Here is a 25,803-nt window from a genome sequence, read left to right as displayed (position 1 = left end):
CAGCAGCAGCAGTCACACATCCTATATAGACACTGAGCTATAAGGATTTTTGGCTGCCTGTACACCTACCCAACATATTTACACTGGGTTGACGCCTGGGCTGCTTTGGAACAAAGTTATAGACGGAGACTCACGTCTGGTTCACATTCCTCTATCTTAACAACCTGTTCGCATCTGAGCCGAAGACAATCTGAATGATTATTTGCCCCTAGGTAATAAAGAATACAAATCATTATCAGTGCCAGAATATATATATATTTGAAACATTGTAAACCAAAGTGCACCAGGAATATAAATTAGCGTAACTTCTTCAGGACAGGCCAAGTTATTTAAAGTGCACCTGTGTGGACACGTGTGCGTGCCTTTGCACAGAATGATATGTAGGCCTGCAAATGTGTCCATGTCAACACACACACACACACACACACAGGTGGGATGTCTATTCTTCATTCTTTGACTTTGCAGACCACAGACCCTAATGGAATCCCTCTGCAAATTCATCCAGCCGCACGAGAAAACACCTCATGTCTGCACTTCACTGTGATGATGGTGTACCAAGCACATCTCTCTGTAACATGATCAAGATAAAGTTATGGATCCAGGGAAACCATGTAATCATCTGACAGACCGACCACAGATGGATTTTAGGGTAAATCGTATTTTGTAGGACTTAATTGTAGAGGCTCATTTTGACCCCATCTCCGACCCGGGGGGGGGGGGGGGGGGGGGCTCCAAAGTTCGAACAGACCGAAATTCCCCCAGTGTTGAACTCTTGAATCCTGTCAAAGTCCAAAAGGGACTGCTGTGTAGCTGACCTCTGACCTCTGAACTCTCTGTGAAAGTGTGGACGTTTTCCAGCAATATGTGCCAAAGGCGTACGACTATTTAAATATGGATAGTATGCTGTATATATAGTATGTGAACACACACAAAAAGTATTTGAGGAATAATCTTGTAATGCATACATTTTTGAGAGGGCTATAGATGGACAGTGTTATCCAACATGATCCAATTTTGCGAGAGAAAAAAATATGTAAATCCCTTAAAAGTCTGCAATACCTGCACGGACTCCCTCATGTCATTGAATCTCTTGTCAGTGGCATGGAGGGGTCACGTCGGTCCGAGAGCAAAATGTCGTGTCTGGTCCCCGGGGGGCTAGAAGAGAGCTAGCTCAACAACGCTATTGTTCCTCCGAGGGATCTACAGTTGATCAAGTGCCCCCGCTGATAGAGTGGCGAGCTGCTGCCAAACAAACACTGAAATGTGCAGAGCAACAATGGTTTGGTCTTGAGCCCACAGCTCATTATCCACCGTGCAGCAGAGCATTACAATGGCAATTTGAAAAGTGCAATAACTAACTGGGCAATATTTATATTTAGTGTCCATGTGCCACTATTGCTACTGCTCTGTATATAGTATTTATATACTTTTTTTTATTCATTTAATGTTATTTTATTGTTACATTTTGTACATACTAACCCTTTTTTGTAAATTTCTTTATATACTCTTCTGTCCACTTTGCTGCTGTAATACCCACATTTCCCCATTGTGGGACGAATACAGGTATATCCTATCTTATCTTGTCTTATCTTAAAAGGAACGGTATGTGTTATTTGAGCGTGCGCTAGAATTGCCGACGAGGCCGCGGTTCGGCGCATTGTGGTACAGGCGATGGCTCAAATGAATTCTTGGTAAAAGTTCCTTCTTGTTCATTCATCAAAATATTTTTCAACATATTTCTTTTCCTCCAGAAGAACAAATAGTATCGTGAAAAAAAGAAAATGACACTTGGCACATGTCCAGAGCAGTTAGGCCTCTTTTTGGCATAGCTTCGGCTGACGGAAGAAAAACCCCACGAGCGTATGGATTTGTATCGCTTACAGTGTGAAGAACATGTCGATAGCCATTAACATTCTCCTGAGTTGACTTAATCATAGTCATATATTATTTCCCTTCTCAGCATTGCAGGGTTTTTTTTTTTCCTCGGGTGCCCTCCTTCTGCCATTCAAGCTCACGGCCTTGTGCCAAAACGGCAGACTGCAAATCCTTTGGCCCGCCGGGAGCCGGGTGACAGTTTGTGTCAGCTGTGTCTTCTACCTGTCGTCGAGCAGCGGCTGCTCTCCTTCGTCCCCTCTCCGGGAGCAGGCCTCTCCTTCGCCCACTCACTCCCGGCCGGCTGACACGCCTCTGTAATGCGGGACGAGCGCCGCAGCTATTTCTCTCCGTCTCCGCACCTTTTTGGAGTTGGCGGGCGGCCCCAATTTTTTCTTTCCGCCCCGGGGATCCCTCCATCAACAGCTGAGTCGCCGGGCTATCTGGCTGTGTCGCTGTGACAGTTGTATATTCTTACACGCTGAAATAGCAGCGAGTGAGTGAGTAGGTGAGCGAGTGTTGAATTTGTCAGTGTACCGCCATGTTTCGTCAGCGGCGAGGCCCCTCGGGGATGCAAATGGCCAGCAGGAGTGTATTATCACAAATATCACAAATCACCAAACAGCCATGACTCTTATCACGGGGCAGTGGAGTATGTGTCGGCAGATTAGCCCTGTCTCCGTTCGGGGGCCACCTCCCTCGGAGGACGTACCGCATGGTTGACGCGGGCGAACCCGGAATGAGACGGTCTGGTCTACGGCCGGACCGTCACGTGACCAGCGTGTTCCGGCGTGACAATTGGCCGCGGTTCGAAAGTGTGTCGCCGGCGAGCAAGGAATCCTGGGATAGGTCGGTGCTGTGAAGGATCCACGGGTTGGATCCTTAATTGCTCGGGAATGGAACGAAGCACTCGTCGGCACGTTTGAAGGAGCCCTTCGGAATGGGACGGCCGAGTCGCGCCACTGTGACACAACCGGCCTTCAAATGTAGTCTCTGAAGGAGGTGGCCCCTGAATCAGGACACAGCTATTGAGTAGCCTAAAGTATTCAATGATTTGGTAGATTTAAAAAACAAATGCGTCTGGGCTTTGTTAGCTAATGGCTAACTTACAAGCCTGCTTTTGTCATGCAGCTACCGCTAAGAAGCGTTGCTTTCGCTACATACCCTACATAAGCCTGCGTATGGAAAAACAATGGTAGCATATGTTCGGGAAAAACTGAAATCTTATGTTGTACTTCAGTTCAGCTAGTGGTCGGAAGCAGAAGAATGTCGTGTGTAGTGAAGGCTACAGTCCCTGAACACTATAGTAATATGATATACTGTTCACAGTTTTAGACCCTAAAAGAAAATGGCTGACAGACCGAAACATAATAGGTGTCTTTGTGAAGGGCACACACCTCATCATATGATAAAATGTTGAAATATTTCTGTCAGTTGTTATCCATCTCTTAGTGCAATTAAAAGAGGTAGAATGCTTTACTCTGATTCACACCGTCATCCAATCAATTACCTGAAACGTACTGACTGCGAGCCTGTGTTTAAATCTAAAAGATCTTTAGATTGCTCTGTTTCATGACTGCAGCTTAAGATTGACTTGAATTTTAATTGATCGGGTTGTTGTCTGTTGACTCAGACGCCGCCTCCACATGACGACAAGAACAATGAAGAGACTCATTTTCAACTGTAACCCCCCGTCAGATTATCCTAATTATACACAATACTCCGACTTCGTCCTTTGAAAGTTAATCCTCTCTTGCCTCTCCGTGTAACCACATGCACCAGTTAAAGATCATTGGAAACCCCCGCTGGTGTTGTATGAACATGCACCAAATCTTCTGTTTGTACAAACACTGTGTGCATGTACACATACGCACAAAGCAGCATACGGAGTGCAGTACTTTCCATGCAATAGACCGACTTCATGTGAATCGTCCCCGTTATCAACCAGGTCCCCTGCAGGCCCATTGACACCTGAATTTGTGCAGAAGCTCACTTTAAGGATGGTTCCGTTTTCTTGATATACATATTTTTTTTTTATCTAAGCAAACTAAATAAAGAGTTGTGACGATTGTGTTTAAAGATGTGCTCAGGTTTGTCAACTGTCGGCTTATTGTCGTTGTTACCCAGCAACTTTCAGCTCTGTGCTTATGTGATTTTGACTGCAATTTTGTCGGGCCAGTCATGTAAGTAAGGGGGGTTTAACTCAAATAAAGTTGACACACACTTTCTTAAAACCATCTGCTGCGCAAAATCCCTTCCCTCTTTTTTTCCTGAATTAAATTTCCTCAAGGACATATTTTCCCAAACACACGGTACTTCTCGCATCTACTCTTATCAGTTGGCGACGCCTACATTATGCCATTATTTCCATTTAACTTGCCGCAGATGAACTCACGTTCTTAGAAGCGTGTCCACACACCTGCTGCGAGGTCGTAGGACTTCATTGAGACCTCGTCCACTTGACAGGGGACTCGTCCGGCGGGCAACTGGATCCCGTGAAGCAGATCGAAAATGTCCCTGCGCTCCCCCTCGCACCTTTACCTTGATGTTCTAAAAGTTTACGGCGTGTTTTCCGCTGAGTATGTTTTACGCACATCCTTACCAGACAGCAGAGACATTAATCACTTGTGTCCATAACTTAGGCAAGACAGCTTTTGTGAGACTGACACGAACCTGCTTCGAGTTGGAACTAAAGCACGAGTGCTGGTCTACTTTGTTTTAAAGTGTTTTTAGTTACAGTTAGATTCAATATTTATGTTGGTGAGATATATGCCTGTAAACTGAGGTTAAAGTGACATTCCATCCTCTTACTGGTCGTTCATTGATGAATATCAGATATTGCTCACTGTGTTGTCCGCTACCAATGTGATGAAGGTTCTTTGACGGTTACATTTTCCAATATATCTTAATTTTTCTTTCTAAATATAAGGGAAAATTCAGTTTTAGTACAGGTTAAAAAAAACATGTTGCCTCTGTTGCAATTTAAAAACATGAAATATTAATTTCAAAAGCGTTTTCCCTTTTCATGCAGCCATTAGATTTTTGCAGAAAACTACACTCTGGTTTCTTTAACTTTATACTTTTCACTGGAACTGCGTGCACACGCAGAATTACAATGGAGTGAAGTATTCAAATGTACATTATAGTGCAGAGTTCTTAACCTGTGAGCTGAAGAATAAAAACTAGAATAGCGGCCAAAATTTAAAAAATTAAATACAGTTTTATTCATATGGAGGTTTGAAAAAGTGTAAAAGTATAGTAAAACGGCAGTGTAAATTAATTCCTTTACTAGAATTAAGAATCTGTTATTTTCTCATTCCATTAAACAGGTGAGGTTATCTCATCACATTCACAGGAACACATTTCCTTCAAGACAATTCATTTATGTGGCTTTCATGGAGATTTCTTAAATTCTGCTTCAGTGGTATTTGTCAAAAATCACTTTCTAAAGGAAATTTGAAAATATTCAATATAGCCAAAGAGCGTATAAAATAATCTTAGTCTTATTGATCAATCCCTATCACATGAACATAATGCAGTACACTCATATTGGTCAAAACAAAGAACAAACACTCCGATGCAGATACACACAAAATATTACACCATCGAAGATCGCTGGCAAGTGAATGTGTTTTAATTAAACTTATATGTTTTCGATCCCAGTTTAAACTCCTCCTTTTCATTTGGAGGAATGTGAGGCTTCAAACTTGTCCTCCGAGCGCTTGGAGGACACAGAATCTTTGTTCTGTTAATTAAGAGGAATATTGTGGATGAGAGAAAATATCTTGGCAAAAGACATCGAGGGGGATGCTCATGGGAAATTATTGTTTTTAAGTTAATAAGTTGTTTTACTCCTAGCAGAATGAAAGGGGGATTTTTAGGGATTCGAATCAAAACAAACCAAATGTCCAAATGAACCGAGGAGCAAGGACAGGGTCTTTCGGAAAGGAAATAAACATCACGCATAAGAACAAACCAAAGTTGTCGTCGGCTAAAATGATGCTCCGGCGGTGTTTATGCACACGCGGCGACTCAAATAAACACACGCGGTCGCAAGAAAGGCTTGTCAAAGATGAAACATTGTGGAGGAGCCCACAATCTCTTCATGCTGATCAAGATGAAGAGCTTCTACTGTATCAAATTGAACAGGGCCCATTTAATGCGGTTTCAATTTTTTCGTCTTATCTGAGCACAGGCCCGCTATTAACACAAATTGTGAACATGGAGGTTTGGATAATATTTAAAAGCTGGAAGCAGCCACATGATTAATGTGGTTACAGTTGGCAGATAAGAGGAGGACTAATGGCTCCGAGAGGCTGCCAATTCCATCGCGCCCTGACAGTTGGTGTTCACCCAGCGATTTCCTGACCTGCACGTTTCATTTCTGAAATGATTTCCATTTTCAATTTCTTTCAAAAGCATGACATATGACAGAAATCATTGACATTAAAAATGACCGGAGATAACATATTTAGAAAATAGTAACTGAATCTAAAAGAAGTATAAACATGGAATGAAACATTTTTTTGCAAATCTGATTTTCAAAACTAACAGTAACTTTAAATATAAAACTAAAATATTTAATTTGGAGCCGATAATAACACACAGTGTGGAGACAAAAAACATGTTACACTTTTGCAAAAAAACCCAACAACAATCCAAATTTACCGACAACCAGATCAATTCAGATTTCTTTTTTAACATATGAGCATTTTGGTTGGTGCAAAAAAAATGGCTGCTGATGTTAAAGCAATAATTGTGGTACAATTGTAAAAAAAAAAAAACAACAACAACCAAACAACTGTTTAAAGCTCTGCTATCTAACTTATTTTGATCTTTTATTTTATTTTGCAAAGTATATATTGTAAATTGTATGATCTGCGTAATGTGGTATAGAAACACATCGAGCCGAATATGTAAAATAAATGATGTTTGTGCAGCATAAGATAAACTTTAATTATCCACACAACAACAAACTGATGATGAGCAGCGCCGCAATTCCGAGGCGGGGATTTACATTAAGGCTTTATTCCACACACGTCTATAACCGTATATCCATAATTCTTATCATCCACTGAAATGCAAAAACAATGGAAGTGGTTAGACACATAGCATAGCAATTTTTTTCAACTCAGCTACCCTACGCGTAAAACTGTGTAAAATCTAATTTTGAAAATATACAAAAAATCAGCAATACATGCTATTTCTTCATTTGATCTGATCTGTGAAAATGCTATTTATCCATCATCGAAGCGAAATAAAACAGTCTGATATACTGCACATGCTCACATAATTGTCAGTAAAATTGTATAAGAAATGTATAATGTATAATGAAATTACAAGATGCAGTTTAATACCCTGGACATCAGTTTGACACTTGAAAATGAAAAAAAGCCTCATCGTGTGATCTGCCCCAGTCGGCTGGGACTTTTCAGCTCTGCCTCAGTTTTGTCTCTCAAACTCGGGCTGTGCCAAGCGATTCGGGGAAACATTGCGCCCCCAAGTGGAGATACGACCCCACTGCGAGACAAACGCAACTCATCATCACAGAGTGAATTAGAACTAACAAGGTGTTTCTCCGCATTCCTGTCGTCGGATTTGTAGAACACCATGTCTGCAGAACTGCAGATTTCAGCTCAGAAACCAGATCGGGACAAAAGAACGTCTCCGTCTATGCGTCCTCCCGATATTTCACGCGTCTCGGGGAGCGAAACAACCGCAGCCGATCATTACGCAACACAGTTCAGTCTCTCCTTGAAAAGAAAAAAAGGCCCAATTAGTGCTCGGAGTGCTGATCCCTCTGCCGCTGCGCTTTGACGTGAACACGCACAGGCAGATGAAATCTATCGACTTCTCCTCGCAGCCATATTTCCCTCTCACACCGACCGCGCCACCCTCGAACTCATGCTGCATTTGGCCAATAACTACGCGTGTTGCGCGGGAAAAGTAGTGGTTGCATGCAGAGATCCACGATTTCTACTCTTGATACCGTTCGCTTTGCACGTAAAAAACAGCCTTTCTCTAGTCACCAATCTGAGTTTGCAAAGTTCTACATCCCTTCCACCTTGCAGCACTTTGCTGTTTGCTGCCTGCAATGTGCTTTTTTTTTTTTTTCTTCAACATCTGTAGCTGAGCTTTGGCTGTGGGTGTTCCAACTCCCCCCTGCAGTACACTGACTTGTCGGGGCAGGACAGAGCTCCGGGGCGGGTAAATCTGCCTCCCGTGCCCCAGGGACGAGGGATTACCCCGGGCTGTTTGGCTGCTTCCAAACAGGTGAGGAGCCAGGTTAGACATGACAGACTCCGTCGGGGTGTCCGGGGCTTAGAGGATATTGCTTTGAAAGCAACTCGGTGGGTGTTCCCGCTGCCCTCTCCCCCTGTCTTCTCCCTCGGGCTTGTTTGTTTGTCAGTCATTAGAGGCCGGGGCATTTTTTTTTATTTATTTATTTATTTTTTGTTGACCCGGTAGTGGCTCTTAATCCGAGTGGCGGCGATTGGACGGGGGGGGGGGGGGGAGCGGTCAACGGCAGCTAATTGTGTGCACCGCGGCGCTCGACAGCGCAGGCGGCGCTGATGGAGTCGTCTCGTCCTCAACGTCGCGTCGTTTGTCACGAGTGAAAGGAAGAGGAAAAAAAAAAAGGAATACGCGGCACGAGGTTGAAACCATCCTCCTCGTGGAGACCGCTATTGGGGACGAGTGCGTTCGCCGTCGACCGGTGATCAAAGGCCTCAGCCGGCCCTGCTGCTGCGCCCACTTGTCAAACAGAGAACCCGATCTTGGTCGGGGGCGTCTTAGTGTGCCTTAATAAAGTCCTAATCACTGGCAAGCATTGTTTATTTTCTGTTACAACGGGGCCCCGGGGCCACACAAATTTTAAACCCTCTGGCACCGTGGCTTTCCCCTCAAAGCCCTCATATATCCGCCGAATACCACCGGAGGCCTGAGACTTTTTTCCCCCGATTGCCCCTTTTTCTTTTATGGCGGCCCGACGCGGCCTCCCTGGCAGCAGTTCCACTCACGCATGCTGAATCCTCTGAGCGTTCTCCATCACACCGAAGGGGGGGTTCATTGCGCAGGGACGCGAGTTATTTCCCGATTGTCGCGGCGCTGCGCGGCTCTGACAGTTCGAATCCTTCCCCCCTTTTCCCTTTTTTTTTTTTTTTTTGTCGTCGTCGTTCGTCGTTTTGCCTCGTGTGTAATGTTTGTCATTTCGGATTTGCAGCTGAACACTTGTGCGGGGTTCTGTCGTTACCTCCACTCGTCTGATCGAGAGCGGCGCCGGAAACTGCAGGACGAGCACTCCCGAAGCTGTCGCCGCAAAGCCGGAGCTCTGTCAAAAAAAGTAGGGGACATAAGCGCTCGAATAAAAGACCGAGCACAGTTTTGATTAGCACGCCGCACGCGGGCAAACGCGGCAATCTGGTCCCTTTTTCGTCGCGCTGACTCTTTAAAAGGAAAAAGGGGAAAAAAGTTCTGCCTATTTGCAGAAGCAAACCAATGTTTTAAAAAAGATTTGACAGTATTAGCTTGGAGTTGTGTGGCTCTTGGTTATTGTGGATATCACACCGCCACCTAGTGGAGTTCTGCTGCTTTTACAGCTCCAGCAGACGCTTCTCTGAAGTGAACAGGGCGACTGAAAGAAGTCAACAAAAAAGCATTAAAAAGCAGCCGGCCACACAGGGGCTGCACGCTGGTGTCGTGGTTGGCGCCTTCGCCTCACAGCAAGACGGTTCTGGGTTCGAGTCCCGGTTCAAACCAACCAGGGCCTTTCTGTGTGGAGTTTGCATGTTCTCCCACGTGCATGCGTGGGTTCTCTCCGGGTTCTCCGGCTTCCTCCCACAGTCCAGAGACATGCGGGATGGGGTCAGGTTCATCGGAGACTCTAAATTGACCGTAGGTGTGAATGTGAGAGTGAGTGGTTGTCCGTCTCTGTGGCCCTGCGATAGGCTGGCGACCTGTCCAGGGTGAACCCCGCCCCTCGCCCAATGTCAGCTGGGATTGGCTCCATCCCCCCACGACGGATGGGATGGATGTATCCGGCCACATATGTCACTTTATACGTTTTTTTCTGGATGCTTGGACGTCTCAATAAGGAGCAAGAAAACGTCCCGTCCCAATTATCGTTGCCTGTCACAGATATTCATATCAAGGCCAGATTTCCCCCCACGTTTGCTCAGGGAACATCCCGTTCAGGCAAATGTGTTTGCTCATACTCTCAAGACATGTGGGCTGAGGAATGAAATATCAAACAGGACAACTGTTTAATGGGATGCACGCACGCCCACCCGGGCACATGTGCACACACACACACACACACACACACACACACAGAATGAAGCATGCAGTCGAATACACACGCGTGACTCTGCGAGCACGCACGCTTCACTGGCACACTACATATCTCCGTTTTCTAAATGGTAATTAGAGCTCTGTCATGTCTGCCGAATGATCAACGGCGGCGTTTTGTGGGTTTTACATTAATAATTTGTCAAAAGGAGAGAGAGAGAGCAACAAAGAGTGTGAGAGGAGCAGAAGATGTGTCCCGTTGTGCTCTGGGACGGGGGACGGGGGGGCTAGATTACCCATGTGCCAGGGGAATCTAATGCAATTATGAGTGTTTGCTTACACCATGTGTCCCCTTCCGTCTGCGCAGGGGCATCGGGACTGCACCCGCCACCATCCTCCCATTCAGCTCTCTTGTTTGTTTTCAGTATTTACACCAGCACCCCCCCCCCCCCCCCCCACCCACCCCACCCCCTCCTCCTCCTCCTCCACATACTCATCACCACCACCACCGCCGCCGCCGCCGCCATCACCCCTCCTCATTTGCCCCCTGTCTTCAATAGCACTAATTAAAGTAAACCAATAAGGTTGGGGGGAGGGGGCGGAAAAAATAAGAAGTGTTTGAAGACCAGATTGAACTCTACCGGCAACTCACAAGTCGAAAGAGACACTGGGGTGTGTGCGTGCGTGTGTGTGTGTGTGTGTGTGTGTGCGTGCGAGTGTGTGCGTGCTGGCAAAATATACATTATTCATAATGCAAGAAAGAAGGCCACATAGGGAGAGAGTGGGTTTGTCTAAGAGATTAGCGATGGCCTGCTTATTAGCTTTAGCTCACATTCCCAGTCATTTGCCTATTCTCCAAGACTCCCATGCCATCCACAAAGAAGTCACCAGATTATTGATTTGAATCCGTTTTGACTTTTCCTTTTTATTTTTTTGGCTTTTAGTTTTAATCTTCTTCCAAAGTGAATGCACCCAGTTATAATAAATAAGAAAATATATATATATATATATATATATATATATATATATGTGTGTGTGTGTGTGTGTGTGTGTGTGTAGACCGATAGAAAGACAGATCATTATTGAAATGAAATCTAAATCTAACGCGGTAGCCCCTAGCTTGACTTTCTTATTTTGACTATACCCTGGGACGAGGATGACATTTAACTTTTTGTGTATTTAGTGCCAAGGATGATATTGAGCTAATCTGCGCCATGCTCCTGTTTGCGCTGAGGGATTTGGGAAGTATAGGCAAACACGACGCACGCAGCGACTCCAGCGAGGACGAGGGGCCACGCCGAGACTTTGCGGCGAAGCGGCGGCGGCGAAACTGTTGGCTCTCTCAGTGTGAGGTTGTGAGAATATTGTCCGTGTCCAAACCTCCGTGTTAGGATTACATATTTGATGTTAAATCCAATGCAGGAGTTCAATCTGTGTGTGTGTGTGTGTGTGTGTGTGTGTGTGTGTGTGTGTGTTTTCCTTGCAGCAGAGTTGACCTTACAATGTGAACCTTCTTGAAAACTTGCTTCCCAAAGGCATTCAGGATTTTAACTAATGAAAGTCGAGAAAAATCACCGCGATGACTTCCATTGTTTTGTTTAAAAGTAGCGTGAATCAAATGGCTTTAACGGAGCATGGAGGCCATTATTTGTGCAGAAAAACATCCTACAAGTTCTTTATAGTTTCCTTGAAACTGGAAAAAATTCCTAATGTTTATAGACGTATACCACTTGTACTGAATTACACAACATTATTTTTGAAAAAAACATATCATTTCATATTGTATGTGTATAGTGTATAGTTTCCTTTTACATTTACTTTCACGCACACAGATAAATATTATATTGTATTGCACATATTTTACACTGCTATGTATTTCATAAACATTTCATGTAACATGAATATCCCCTAGGGACCAATAACGTTTCATCTCTTACGTATAGATTATTAATTTCCTGGTGTTTAGTGCCTTTTTGCTATTTATGCAAACCCCCTTTTAAAGGCAGTTCAAATGACTGTGAAATAATTGAATCACTCTTTATCATTCCGTATATTTCACCATAGAGCCAGCTGTATACTTAAAAATATACTTAGATGTAGATTCACCGTTGCTCACGTTATCCCGCCTGCCAATGTATAATTGAAATCTGTGGGATGCTTGCGGATGAGTAATGGGCCCAGGCAACTATAATGGATCATTTCAGGTCTTCTATTTTTTATTTTCACCACAATTACCAGCCAAAGAAAAGTGTTTCAACTTTATAAGTGTGCCTTTTTTTGGGATCGGGCCCGATCCTTTTGTGGCCTGGCAGCCGGCCAGGGAACCGTGATTTAGGAGTCTCATCTTTGGACAACGGTGAGTTGTTCGGGAGGAAGGAGGAGAAAAACAGAATGCTGTACTTTACCGTGGCAGTTTAACAAGGCTCAACGACGCACACTCATTTAGGTTGTCCTCGACCTGCACCACAACCTTCGGGAACTCATTTGAAGCAACAGTGGAAGATTGCTGAACATCAAGCATGACAGAAATGTATGGAAATATTGTAGAGATATATTCTAATAACAGTCATCAGAGACGGAATTTTAATCAGGGCCACACACAAGTGTGAAAACATTTTTAGAAAGAAGTTCACTATTAATTATTGTTATCCGAGACACTTCGGTGTCACTTCATCCAAACCAACTGAAAATGAGAAGAGCAAAATAATTGACCAGACACATGAACATGTAACTGAAGAATATTATACAGCTGCATTCAGGCAAATACGCTTTTGGCCTGTTGGTTCTTATGGCATCACAAACTGTACCATAGACTACATGGTAACACTACAACTATCAATCCTGTTTGTACTGTTTGATATTATAATGGTTGTTGCTGTTGTTGATGCTAAGATTGTTATTATAATTAGGGTAGCAGTAATAGTAGTAGAAGTAGTAGTATTAATACCATTTCTGTCGGCCGCTGATTTAGAGAAAGACATTTGTGTCTTCATTCAATCCAACAGTACAAAAATGTCTGCGATTGGTCCAAAGTGCAGCTGCAATGATTTGCATGAGGCGACGTTACTCCGATTTTAGTATGTTTCAAATACACAATTCAAAAAAGTCAATTTATTACTTATAATGCAGGACAGAGTTTCAATGTATTCATATTCCTGACCTACCAGGTTTCTTTTTACAGCACAGAAACTGTGTGATGACCGTTCCAAATTCGCATCGCCATAATGTTATATACATCAGCTAAAGACCCGACGTATGTTATACTCCATGGAATTGATGACATTTTATTATTACATACTATTTTATTACATTCCTATTGTTTTGTGTACAGACTATTGTAGATGGATCCACAAAGGAAGACAACCGGCAATTTCATGCCAAACATATTCTCACACACGAATGTGCACGCACACACACACACACACACACACACACACACACACACACACACACACAAACCCCCGTCATAAACATTCCCAGGAACGACCCCAGCACCGTGTGACTGCGTGAACACAGGGGAGATGCAGAGTGAGCAAGGTTTGGGAGGCATAGTCAAATCTTCCGGTGCTTTCCCCGTGCTTGTGAACTTCTTCTCGGGGATTAAGGGGCAAACACACAGGGTCTGAGAGAAATATCTCCCCCTGTCTCCAGCCCATAACCACATAAGAAGTGATTCTGTTGACTCGGTGTCGGCACGACGGGGATAAAAAGGGCCAGGTCCACGTCTGCGTTGCGCGAGTCCTGTCCAACCCGAATGACGCGAGATACGGTTGCTGTCCGACTCTACGATGCTGTTGTTTGAAAAATCACAGGCACGATACTCGTCTGTGATGAAACGATCATATTGTGCGTCGTCTTCGCCGTGGATGCCACGTTCGGACCGGGGTCGTTGGTTTTTTTGGGGGGGGGACCAATTCCAATGAACCGACGCAACAAAAACTCCTTCCCACACATTCTAGTGGCAGATCCGTGTGACCAATGAGGGAGAGGCCAAACAAAGGAGTGCCATGATAGCACCTTGGAGCTAATCTCTCAATTGCTACCTTACCGCCGCTGTCAGACAAAACACAACAAAAGCTTAGAGCTGTCACGCATGCGGCTCTTCGTGTGTGTGCTTGCGCGTCTCTTCGGTAATGGCCACGTATGGTCGCCGCTAATCCCCGCTCTCTGTTGTCTATTTCTGTCGCGACTTGACAATAAAACACTGACACAATGTGACGGGCGGATTGCAAAATGCAGAATGCATGTATGGTCAGTGAGAGATGCATGATAACGTCATCGGACCATGGACTTTTATAGCCAACTTTTACATTGGCAATCCAAAATATCTTATTTTTACATGCAGTAAGCCATGTCATATTGGTAAGCAATTTTATTTGTATGATGCATCAATGTCAGGCAATATTTGGGCTTTATTTTCAAAAGCGCCTCTTGCCATATCGATAAAAATCTACATCGGCTACATTCTACTACAAGACTAGAAGATTAAAGAGGGTTTTAATACAAACATAGGTTGCAGGGACTACTGGCATCATCATGCTGGTGTGATTGTCTGCATCAAAGGGTTAAATTGTGCCTTTATGATGTGCTTGAGAGGGGATTTAAAAAAAAATATTGTGTATCGCGATATAACAAAAATATATTGTGATATTATTTATAGGCCATATCGCCCCAGCCCGACTGTAACGCCTGAAAAATGTCAGTTCTCGCAATTGTGACGTTCAATTTTACAGCCACCAAGTCATTTGTAGGCCACTTATAATGCAAAATGCACTCTGATCTAGCCAAGAACAAGCCATTTGCAAAAATGGTAAAGGGTTTGAGTTGATAACAACACACGACTGAGTCACATTTATCACTGCACAGCGCACTAATGCAGCGGAAAAGCCAGATGCCCCTCCAACAAGACACCGAGCGCCGAGCGCCCGCGCTTGTCCTCCACTGAAGCCGAGTGTATTCCAGCGACACAGAAGCCAAAGCGAACCGTGTCAAAGAAAGACCAGGGATGTCACAGGCATTGCCTGACATTAGCCGTATAATGGCCGGGATTTGCGGATAAAACAGGGGCCTCACATTGACAGTCTGCAGCGACTTAAGTGGCCCATTCTTCCATAGCCATCGGGGGCTGTACAGTATATCCATCGCTCCATCTCTCTCCATCTCTCTCTGTGCCTAACTGACGACGTCTCTATCAGATGTGATTCCCCCCCCCCCCCCCCCCCCCCCCCCCCCCCCCCCCCCCCCCCCCCCCGTTCATTCCCCAGTAGTTTCCTTTGACTGTTGATCTCGTGTTTTATGTTTATGATGTTCCCCCCGACCGCCATACAAACAGTTTATGCCACAGCACAGTATTGTCATCTTGCACATAAACACAATAAAAGCCCTGCAAATGGCCTCAAGGTTAGAAAAAAAAAGAAGGAGCCACAGGCCTCTAGTTATGTGACGGAACTTTTTTTTTTCTTCCCCATTCACGTTCAAGTGCCCCTGTGAGCCCACATGCACAAATATTCGTAGCCTGAAACAGAAGCAGCCAGATTAATTCCACCACAGAAGTAGCTTGCAGAAAGAACTTTTAACATTAAACATGCGCTTGGTGCTGCAACATGTAATTGATGAATCGATTACTAAATTAATCGCCAACTATTTTGATAATCGATTGATCGGTTCAAGTAGTTTTTTTTAAATAAAGTCTTACATCTCTGATTTCAGCTTCTTAAATGTTCTGGTTTCTTTGCTCCTCTGTGACAGTGAACTAAATATCTCTGGTGCGTGGACATAACTATGCATCATCTTTGAGTTTTGGGAAACAAGATTGACATTTTTCAAAATGTTATGACATTGTATGGACCAAACAACTAATCGATTCATCGGGAAAATAATCGACAGATTAATGGATTGCAGCCCTAGTTGGCATTAACACTGTGGTCTTGGCGAAGGATAAGAAATCAAGTGTACAGAGTAAACTTCAGTGAATGATCTCTTGATGCTTTCTTGAATCACCGTATCACAAACAAACAAAATATATATTTATAAATGGACATCTGGCATTGGAGAAAATGATTGACTGATTATTTGTTGTGCAGAGGTAACTCTGTTTTATATGTATTCAAATAACTAATATACAAATACAGTTAATATTGTGATTTGTAGTTTCTAGTGGATACATAACATATGCACCGATTCCCATTTATAATGTGATGAAAACTGACGTGTTATATCTTTTATAAAAAACAGCCTTTGTTAGAACAGGGTGTTTCCCACCCACCACTTTGTTCTTCAGCATGCCGTCATCTGTCTGTCACACGGGAATATAGCTTAATAAATAAGGGGGAAATCTCTTGATCCCAATTTAAATATTGTGAAAGGCATGGCGGCAGTTTTTGACATTTTTCTTTTTTTCCAGACATGCCCTTATTTTTTTTTATTTTTTTGTGATGGCATTTGCTTCATCTGGCATTTCTGTTGTTTGTCAATTATCTTCATGAAGCCTCGTGTGTGGGAAAGAGTTGTCGCGGTGCAAGCCATGACAGCGATAGATATTAAAAAGAACAGAACTGTAAATATGGGTTTTGTCTCCATCCCTGTCTTCCCGTCCAGGAGGATATCTTGAGGAAGAGCTGCTCGGACGACTGTCAAACATGACAAGACGGACAGTTTCAGAACGGCGCGCGATGGCGTGGTTGTAATTCATATAGCATGTCCTCCCTGTATCAGTTGCACAATGCTGTGACAATTCCCGGGGTTGCAGAGTTCAACCGCAGAGAGGAAGGGAAAAAAAACAAAAAAAAACGGGTGGGAGACTTATGGTCGTCACTTTGGATAGTTCTCCGACAGATGAGGCAGACATTCAAACACATGTCCCCAAGAAAAGCCTTATAAATCTGTGAGCATGTCCAACTCTTATACATGCGGTGGCCAGTCACACAACCACCTGTCGAGACTCGTCTGTCCCTTTGTCTTTTGATCTTCCCTCGGTTATCTCCCTCTAACGGCGTCGTTCTCTGCATCCTTCTGCTTTTTGTTTCTCGAAGACTTTCTTTACTTTTTACATTCTTTGGGAGACATAAGAGAAAGGGGGAGGTGTGTGTGTGTGTGTGTGTGGGGGGGGGGGGGGGGGGGGGGGTGCATAATCTGTGATTGATAGCACACAGGCAGAGGAGACCGACATAAGAGGAAGAGAGCACCAATTTATTTTCCATTTTAAATAAAGATGGAAACGCAGGGGGACCTGCCAAGGGCATTTGAATGGAGCTTCAATAAAACAAATTCCTTTGGCAGCTATTTCAGGTCTTCTCCGAGAGGAACTGAAAACAACCTTTCGCGAAGCAACCTTTTGTCTTGTGTCCTGACAGCCCGCGACTGTTATTTTAGCCCTTCTCCACTGACTCCCTATTAAATCAATATATAACATTACCAAGGCCGAAATCTGGTACGGCCGACCACATGAGGCAGATACTTCACTGCGGCCGATGACAGATTCCGCCATTTGGTTCCTTTGTCTCTCGCCCTACATTCTATACAAGGGTATTTAATTCCAACTATCGCTTCACGTGTGACAGATGTAGAGATTTGTCTCAATGTTACTGCATATTTACACACACTACTACTATATACTATACATATTATCATTGTCATATATATATACTTTTCTCTATATATATATTTATATATATATATATGAATTCTGTATGATGTTTCTAAAGTTTAAAGATGTTTCTTGTACTATATGTTCCATGGTGATACTGTGCTCATCATGTTTATGATAAATAAGAAAAGAGAATTCGTTGCAGGTAGAATTCCATTTATAAAAGTTGGATGTATCTCTGGACACAGACAGAGGCTTTTACATGACACAAGACTGCCATCTAGTGGCTAACATGCTCACTTGCCACAAAGTCAAGCACTGAAAAATATGAATCATTGATATATTTCAAGAAATGCCTAATAATAATCTTCGCAAATTCACGGCAGAATTGTGTTTGAAAAAATCACAATAGTTACCATAGCAACGGGAGTGAATGTCAACCCTCCTCCTTGTCGATAGGTTTTGCCTCCTGTCGAGAGTCTCATAGAGTGATCACAGTGCGAATGCTACGGAGAGAAAAAAGAAGAAAATTATTGGAATAACTGATGAGTCATATATTTCCCACCAGGCCCAATATGCTGTGTATTATATAGACTTTGACAGATTGGACAAATAATCAATTGAGACAGAAAACTAATCATAAACTAATTTGATGATTGATTCCTAGTTTTAAGTAAGTTTTGTTTTTCCCCATATATATATACATATATATATATATATATGTATATATATTTTTCTCTTCAGACGAGCAATAAATCAGCAATGAATTAATGTGCAGATTAATCAATTATGCAAATAATAGTTGCAATCCTAATAGACAGAAACAATACATACGTTCATCCATCCATGTAAAAATAATTGTCCTTAAATGCTCCACGATGTGTGGGAATACAGTTACAAGATGAAAGCAGCAATGGTCCCAAAATATTAACTGTGGCTCAGTTTCACAGTAATACAAGATGACTCACTCCACGACCACAAATAACTCACATCCTACCTTTTCCCACTGTTCAAAAGGTCAAAGGCCACATTGATTTGATCCAGAGGGAGGTTGTGGGTGATAAACTCGTCCAGCTTCAGCTTGTGGTTCATGTAGTCGTCCACCAGTCGAGGCACGTCCTGCACGCTCTTCCAACCTTTAGTTTAGAAGGACGATAACTTTCTTTACTGAAAATGCACCGTTGTGTGGCTGCATTGTGTTAGCTACCTGCCTTGTCAGGGGTTTTTTTTTTGACAGTGGGGAACTCTCATCAAAACACCTAAAACCATAAACTGACTGATGGATCAACAACAGTCTCGATAATCATTTAAATGTTCGAGTGCCTAATCAACCTGTTAAACATTCACTGGTTCCTGCTTTTCTCTGGTTTATAAAATTGTCAACTGGTTACTTTTTCATTTGGGACTGCTGATCAATGTTGAAGACTTTACTCTAGGCTTTGAAAATGTGTGTATGATAGGCACTCTAATAATCAATATTGTACTCAATAATTAACACAAATAATTAGTTGAAGCCCTAATCAAAAAAACTAATGTCTTAGTTAACATTTTCTCAAAGTCTAACATCAAAATCTGCAAAGTTAAAAAATAATAATGTTTTCAAAGTGGTCTTTATCAAACAATGACATACTGAACTCAAATTAATGATGCGATTCCTAATGCTGGTATATAAAAATGTCAAGACATGTCCAACCACCTCAGAAGTGTCTGACAAGGCTTCAGATTCCAGAGGGGTTTAATTTCTCCCATCACGCTAATTTCCATAAGTTGTCAGGCCTGGTAACTCGTTTTATATTCACCTCCGAAATAAGTCCCCTTCAAGGTGCGTCCCAACAGGATCTGTTCCACCTTGACTTTCATTGCTTCTCTCTCTGTCCACCCAGCGATCACACAGGTGCCCCAGGCGTCGACCGTGGACTCGAGCGCGGCACTCTAGGACCATTAATACTGCCGTTAAAATAGATTGACATACTCACAGACTCTGGTGTGTGCAATGTAATGTGCGTAACTGTCCCACACCCACCATGACAGCTGGACTCCCGACACACTCCAGAGCGTAGTCCACCCCTCCGTCTGTCATCTCCGCCAAAACCTCCTGGATGGGCTTGCCGTGATCCGCGGGGTTGACACATTCAGTGGCTCCGAGCGCCGCGGCTTTCGCAAACTTGTCGGGGTTGACGTCGACCCCGATGATCCTTCTCGCCCCGGCAGCCCGGCATCCCATGACGGCGGCCAGCCCAACACATCCGAGCCCAAACACGGCGCACGAGGCATCTTTTTCCACCTGAAGTCGCACAGTGTGGGAGTCACAGCTGTGAAAGCCACATCTGTGAACCCGCTACCAGTTTCAGTGTTGTTGCTGATCGGTGTGTATACTACATCGTGACTTTACTTTCATTGTTTGCCTTTTGACTTGTGTTGAGCAATTTTTATTTTTTTTTTTAATCTAAAATTGCCCTTAATCAACCAGGGTTTTCAGCCTGGTTGGTTTGTGTTCATTGTTTGTCAAAGGAATCTGCATTTTGCAATTACCATTTCAGTGAAACATACTTTTATCAAATATCCAAAATACAAATTGGACTTCACTTTACACTCACCGCACTTAAATTCTCCATTAGCTGGAATATTTTGGAAAGAAAAAAAAATGATCAGACACAAAAATGCTCCGTCATTGCTTTGGTTCTATTCACCGAACCACTTTATTCTCAGCTCAGTGTTTGTTCTCACATCGCCACTGAGCGGGCCAAAGGTTGTTCAATATTCAAAACATGTTTGATCATTCTCTATAATTTGTTTAAGGGTGACCTTCCACACCTCTGTATCTGCTCTGCAGACCTCCACAAACACGTCCTGCATTTAATTTGGCTTTCAGCCTTTTTTAATATCCCCAAAAAATTAGGAAAAAAGCAGGTGTGCTATATGGAACCTTTAAGTCCTTTTAACCCATTAACTACACTTATATGGGGTTAATGTTACTGAAATATAGGAAAATCCAGTAAAAAAAAACTGTTGTGTTTGGAAAATGTCAACTAAGGTGTTTTCCTTCTGACAGTAAATCCATTTGTTATTATTGTTACTATTATATTATTATATATCAACTGTCTATAAATTGTAATTTTTGTCAATATCTTGCATCTGCATGACTCTTGTTTTCAGAAACAGAATGTATTTAAGTTATGATTAGAATGTAAGTGTAGACCAGATGCGTAGCCCCTCACCTTGCCTGTTTTCAGAGCCGCACCGTAACCCGTGGAAACCCCACAACCAAGCAAACAAACTTTGTCCAGCGGTGCATCGCTTCTTATCTTTGCAAGCGAGGTGTCGGGAACCACGGTGTACTGGGAGAAAGAGCTGACACCGAGGAACTGGTACACCTGCTGTCCCCTGCAAGATATCCTGCTTGTGCCATCAGCCAAAACGCCCATTTGTGTGTTTGCCCTGAAATCCACAAAAAGGGAAAAATGCGTAGTAAAAAAACCAAACAATTAATGCAACTGTGTCTGTGTGTAAAGAAATTACCAGTTTTTCCTGCATTGATTTGTTTTTGGGCTCAGACACCGTTCACATTCCCCACACTGAGGCAGAAAAAGAGGAATAACTTGATCCCCTGAAAAAAAAAAGAAAAAAAAGAAAACTACTTCAGAATCCAACCAAATGTCTGCTTGTCCATTGTGAGCTGTGCAAATATATACCCGGGGAGAATATGGTGACTCCCGGACCAACGCTCTCCACTACTCCGGCTGCTTCGTGGCCGAGAACCAACGGGAACGGTCTCGGCTTCATCCCTTCCCCAGTCCCATACATGTACTCCCAGTCTGTGTGGCACACGCCTGTGGCAACATTCTGCAGAAAGGCAGGTAAGGGAGGATGCTGCGTTCATGTTGTTCATCATACAGTTTTATGAAGTGGATGCAGTAGTTGGTGTAAAATATGCATTTCAACAGCGGGAAAAAAAACCTTAAAAGCATTTTCTCTCAAAATTGTACTGCCTGTATAATAACAGTCCTATACATTACTTCAACTTACTTAGATTAAATAAAACATAGTAAAGAAAGTGAAAAAAATGAAATATTTTTGCATCTCCACCAAAATGAAATGGGTTATTCTAGCAGAACTTCTTTTGACCTCTTTTTGCAGCCAGTAGAGTCGCCCTCTGCTGGTCATTCAATGTAATACATTTTTATATACAGAGTAAGGTGAAAATATGAGGTGATAACCCACTTGAACAATGCAATTCATCCTTAACATTGTCATCACAATTCCAAATAATAAGCACTGACAATTCAGCAGCTGTCAACATTAATATTTGCGCAATCATTAATAACTAAACCATTTATAAGCTAAGCTCCAGATAACAAATTCATTATGCTCATGGTTCCTTGTGTTGCAGGCAGCTGACCCTAATGCGGACTTCATGGGCCTTAGGTGGGGCCACCTCCACATCCTCAATGACCAGAGGCTGGCCATGTTCCCAAGCAACGGCTGCCCTGCACTTGATCACCTGAAATCAAACAAAAAAAATAATAAATACTTTGTGTTCGTTGCTCAGTTTTCCAGTGTTGAAATGGACGCCATACTCAGGAAGGAAAACACAGAATTGAACATAAAAAAATTACATAATAAGTCAAACCATGAATATTGTGTAGATGTGCTTTGTGTAGAATAATATTCTTACCTGGCCTGTTGTGGACATTGTCCAGTATTTTTTTAAGTAGTAGCAGTAGTTTCCTGCGTTTCAACAAAATACTTTATCATGCTGGAGTATTTACATCTAAATAACTTTGCGTCAAACTACATCGACACTTGAATGTGCAAAGTAACACTGACCGGGTCTGTGGTCTCTGTGCTGAGTACAAGTTCCAGGCAGCTCGTTGTTTTTTTTTAAACTGAGAACGAAAACAAAAACACATTGACTGCCTGTTCCTTTAAATAGGACGAGGCCGCGATAAGGGTTGTGATTATTTTACGACACTTTCCGACACTGGCGATCCTCTGTACGGCAGGCTTGGATCACACGTGTTGTCATCGCGTGGACGTCCCCCGGAGGAAATAGCCACAGCTCGTCGAGCAAAGTTGTGAGTTTCTGTGTCTTTTCTCATTCGTTTTGTTTCGTAAACTGTACAAATAAATCTTTAACCTTTTATATTCATAAGCGAATACATGTCGCGTTGGTTTGTGTGACAAAATGCGGGTTGAGCTTTTACTTTGGACGACTTTTAGGTGGAGCTAGCATGCTAGCAGCTACTCGTGTAGCCGCTTCAACCAGCCACTAAATCCACGTGTTGTTTTGTTTTTTTGTGCTCCCCGCTTCGTTCTGCCTCAGACACGAGGACATGTCTTTCCGTGGAGGTGGAGGACGAGGCGGCAGAGGCGGAGGCTTTAACCGAGGAGGCAGAGGCGGAGGAGAAGGGTACGGCGGCGGCAGAGGAGGGTACGGCGGCGGCAGAGGCGGAGGAGGGTTCGGCGGCGGCAGAGGCGGAGGAGGGTTCGGACGCGGCGGCGGCCGAGGGGGCTTCAACAGACAGCAGGACTACGGCCCCCCGGAGTATGTCGTCGGTAAGATCATCGAATCACATGGTGCACATCGTGGCCAGGGAGCTATTCGAAGTTGCTGAATGTGTCTGAGGCTTGATCGATTCATCTAAAGTATGTAATAAAAAATGAATAAAGTTGCATTGTTTGATGGGGCACAATTAATGCTATCAGTTCGGGGAAAGTGGCAGCTTGAAAATGTCCAAAAAAACCAAACAGTTTGCATATAAACACTGCCTGAACCATCACTGACTCCACATGACAACACCTGAATGATGAGTGTGACCACCAGCTCATGTCATGGGGCCGTTACCATGTCCCAACTTTAAATATCATTCACACATTAACTGTAATTATAACAGGAAACACCTGACATATCAGACACTGGGTGTCATAATATGGAAGTTAGAGCAAAGTGTGTTCTCCGTGGTAATTGAGGGCTTGTGTATTGAATGTACTTTTCTAATGTTCACTATCATTAAGTGAGAAATTGGACATTTGAGTCGACATCACACCATCAAAAGCAAAGCCAGTAGACATGGTCCTTGTTAGTTATGTGTGTTTACACTTTGAGGGTTTAAAGCCTGTTTTTTTTCTGTCTTCATTTCTTTTTCGACGACTTCTTCCATCCTTTGAGTGCTCAAATAACATCATGTGGTGTTGTCCTCTCTGAGCTAAATGCAGAGTTGCAGACCTACAAAAAGTGCATGACAAGGCTCTGAACCACCTCTCAGTTCATCCAGTAGACAAGGACAGTAGTTGAAAATTGGCCCTAGGCAAAAATGGCTGCCCCACATTTCAAACAACTAAATGTTTTTCTTTGTTTTTCCGCTCTGCAGGCGTGGGAGAGTTCATGCATCCGTGTGAAGATGACATTGTGTGCCGGTGTACAACAGAGGAAAACAAAGTTCCCTACTTCAATGCCCCGGTGTACTTGGAAAACAAGGAGCAGATTGGGAAGGTGGATGAGATTTTCGGCCAGCTCCGGGACTTTGTATCCTTTCTGTCACTTGTTAATGTTTCTTTGGATCTCTGGGGGGAAAAAGTAAAGGTGAACTTTGGTGGATTTAATATCATACTCCCTGTTCATTCCTTAACCTAACCCTGCAGTATTTTTCAGTCAAACTGTCAGATAATATGAAGGCGTCTTCATTTAAGAAACTGCAGAAGGTAAAACACTTTTCAAACATTTCAATGTATTTCATGAGCATACCCACATTTGCATTACCGTGGCTCTGTGTCATAGACCATATGTAATTTGCATTATTCTCTTTCAGTTTTATATAGATCCAATGAAGCTCCTCCCACTGCAGAGATTCCTCCCCAGGCCGCCAGGAGAGAAGGGGCCGCCAAGAGGAGGCCGGGGTGGCGGTAGAGGTGGAGGAAGAGGTGGTGCTCGTGGAGGTATTCAAACTTAATGTCTCATTTTAATGAATCTCATCTCCTCCTTGTTGATGGATGTGTTGAACATTTCGTCAGAGGTAGCCTAAAGGTTAGCCTTTGAATTTTTAGAGAAAATGAAAACTTATTTTGAAAAAAAATAATTACAATAACTCTCTGCGTTTCTTTTTTTTTTTTTTTTCTTCTTTCAGGTGGATTTCGAGGTGGCAGGGGCGGAGGATTTGGAGGTGGTGGTCGTGGCGGAGGATTTGGAGGTGGTGGACGTGGCGGAGGCGGCGGCTTCAGAGGACGAGGAGGTGGCGGAGGACGTGGATTCAGAGGTTGGCCTCTTTTTCCATTCTCCATAATGTTTTTGTTGTTGCATTTCCTGTGTTGTCATATCATGTGAAAATGTTTATTTTCGTTACCTTTCAGGTGGGAGATGATGTGACTGTCTGGTGGATCTTTTCATCCCTGTCTACACCTACTCCAGCAAAAAAGGCTGCGTTTCCATCCAGTGCCTGGCCTGTTGGACGCAGATTATGGACATTGCCTCTATTTGTAGAACTTGAATGGATCTTCTCATTTTGTTATTTTTTGTATCTGGTTTGAAGGTGTGATGAATCATCATGATTATTTCAAAGGTGTAACATAGCGTGGACTTTTTCAGCCTGTTATGAAGGGTTACAGGCTCCCTTTGCGAACAGGCACATCATCATCCTCTGCTGATTGTGTTAAAATGTTTGGCCATGATTCAGGAGACACATTCTTTTATTTTTGTCTGAGGGAATTTGTGTAGGAGTTTGTAGACTATTGACTACTGGTTGAAAACATTTTAATACCTATAATTTGTAAAAAAAATCTTAAACCAAATGTCACATTTTTGTTAAAGGCCTTGATTAAAAGGTGCTTTGGTTACTGTGTCTATTTCATATCCTCTGGTCTTAAATTAATCTTTGACGTGATGAAGCGTCAGAAGCATCTGTATGTACGGCAATATTTGCAAGCCAGTCCTAGTCCATGGGAAGATGTAACATGGAAGTTTGAAACCTTCAGTGCACACACTGATGAACACAAGATGCCTTGTGTGCAGCAGTTAATCATTTGATATGGAAATAATTTGCATATTCATATATATAAAGTCTGGA

General features: G+C 43.1%; 2 protein-coding genes across 4 annotated transcripts; one reads left to right on the top strand and one right to left on the bottom strand.

Moving 5' to 3' along the window:
- Positions 1–17,938: 17,938 nt before the first annotated feature.
- LOC118319297 (alcohol dehydrogenase class-3) lies at positions 17,939–22,704 on the bottom strand. 3 transcript variants are annotated; one of them, XM_035649575.2, is made up of 10 exons: positions 22,571–22,704; positions 22,419–22,471; positions 22,143–22,244; positions 21,436–21,586; positions 21,263–21,350; positions 20,962–21,181; positions 19,767–20,081; positions 19,543–19,675; positions 18,741–18,879; positions 17,939–18,249 (listed from the first exon to the last, which is right to left on the bottom strand). In XM_035649575.2, the coding sequence occupies exons 2-10, from the start codon at positions 22,434–22,436 to the stop codon at positions 18,225–18,227; spliced, it is 1,191 nt and encodes a 396-aa protein (XP_035505468.1). In that variant the 5' UTR covers positions 22,437–22,471; positions 22,571–22,704; the 3' UTR covers positions 17,939–18,224. The 3 variants fall into 3 exon arrangements, with proteins under 3 accessions (XP_035505468.1, XP_035505469.1, XP_035505470.1); XM_035649576.2 differs by having other exon boundaries at positions 19,767–20,027; XM_035649577.2 differs by lacking the exons at positions 22,143–22,244; positions 22,419–22,471 and having other exon boundaries at positions 22,571–22,697.
- A 23-nt stretch (positions 22,705–22,727) lies between these two features.
- On the top strand, positions 22,728–25,587 carry gar1 (GAR1 homolog, ribonucleoprotein). The gene is made up of 7 exons (XM_035649580.2): positions 22,728–22,818; positions 23,067–23,299; positions 24,115–24,269; positions 24,386–24,445; positions 24,553–24,679; positions 24,868–24,996; positions 25,091–25,587. The coding sequence occupies exons 2-7, from the start codon at positions 23,077–23,079 to the stop codon at positions 25,099–25,101; spliced, it is 705 nt and encodes a 234-aa protein (XP_035505473.1). The 5' UTR covers positions 22,728–22,818; positions 23,067–23,076; the 3' UTR covers positions 25,102–25,587.
- The last annotated feature ends 216 nt before the right edge of the window (positions 25,588–25,803 follow it).

This window comes from Scophthalmus maximus, chromosome 9 (assembly GCF_022379125.1).
Source record: "Scophthalmus maximus strain ysfricsl-2021 chromosome 9, ASM2237912v1, whole genome shotgun sequence".
Classification (NCBI taxonomy): domain Eukaryota; kingdom Metazoa; phylum Chordata; class Actinopteri; order Pleuronectiformes; family Scophthalmidae; genus Scophthalmus; species Scophthalmus maximus.
Note: the sequence above shows the minus strand (reverse complement) of the source record. Positions and strands in the feature narration are given on the sequence as shown.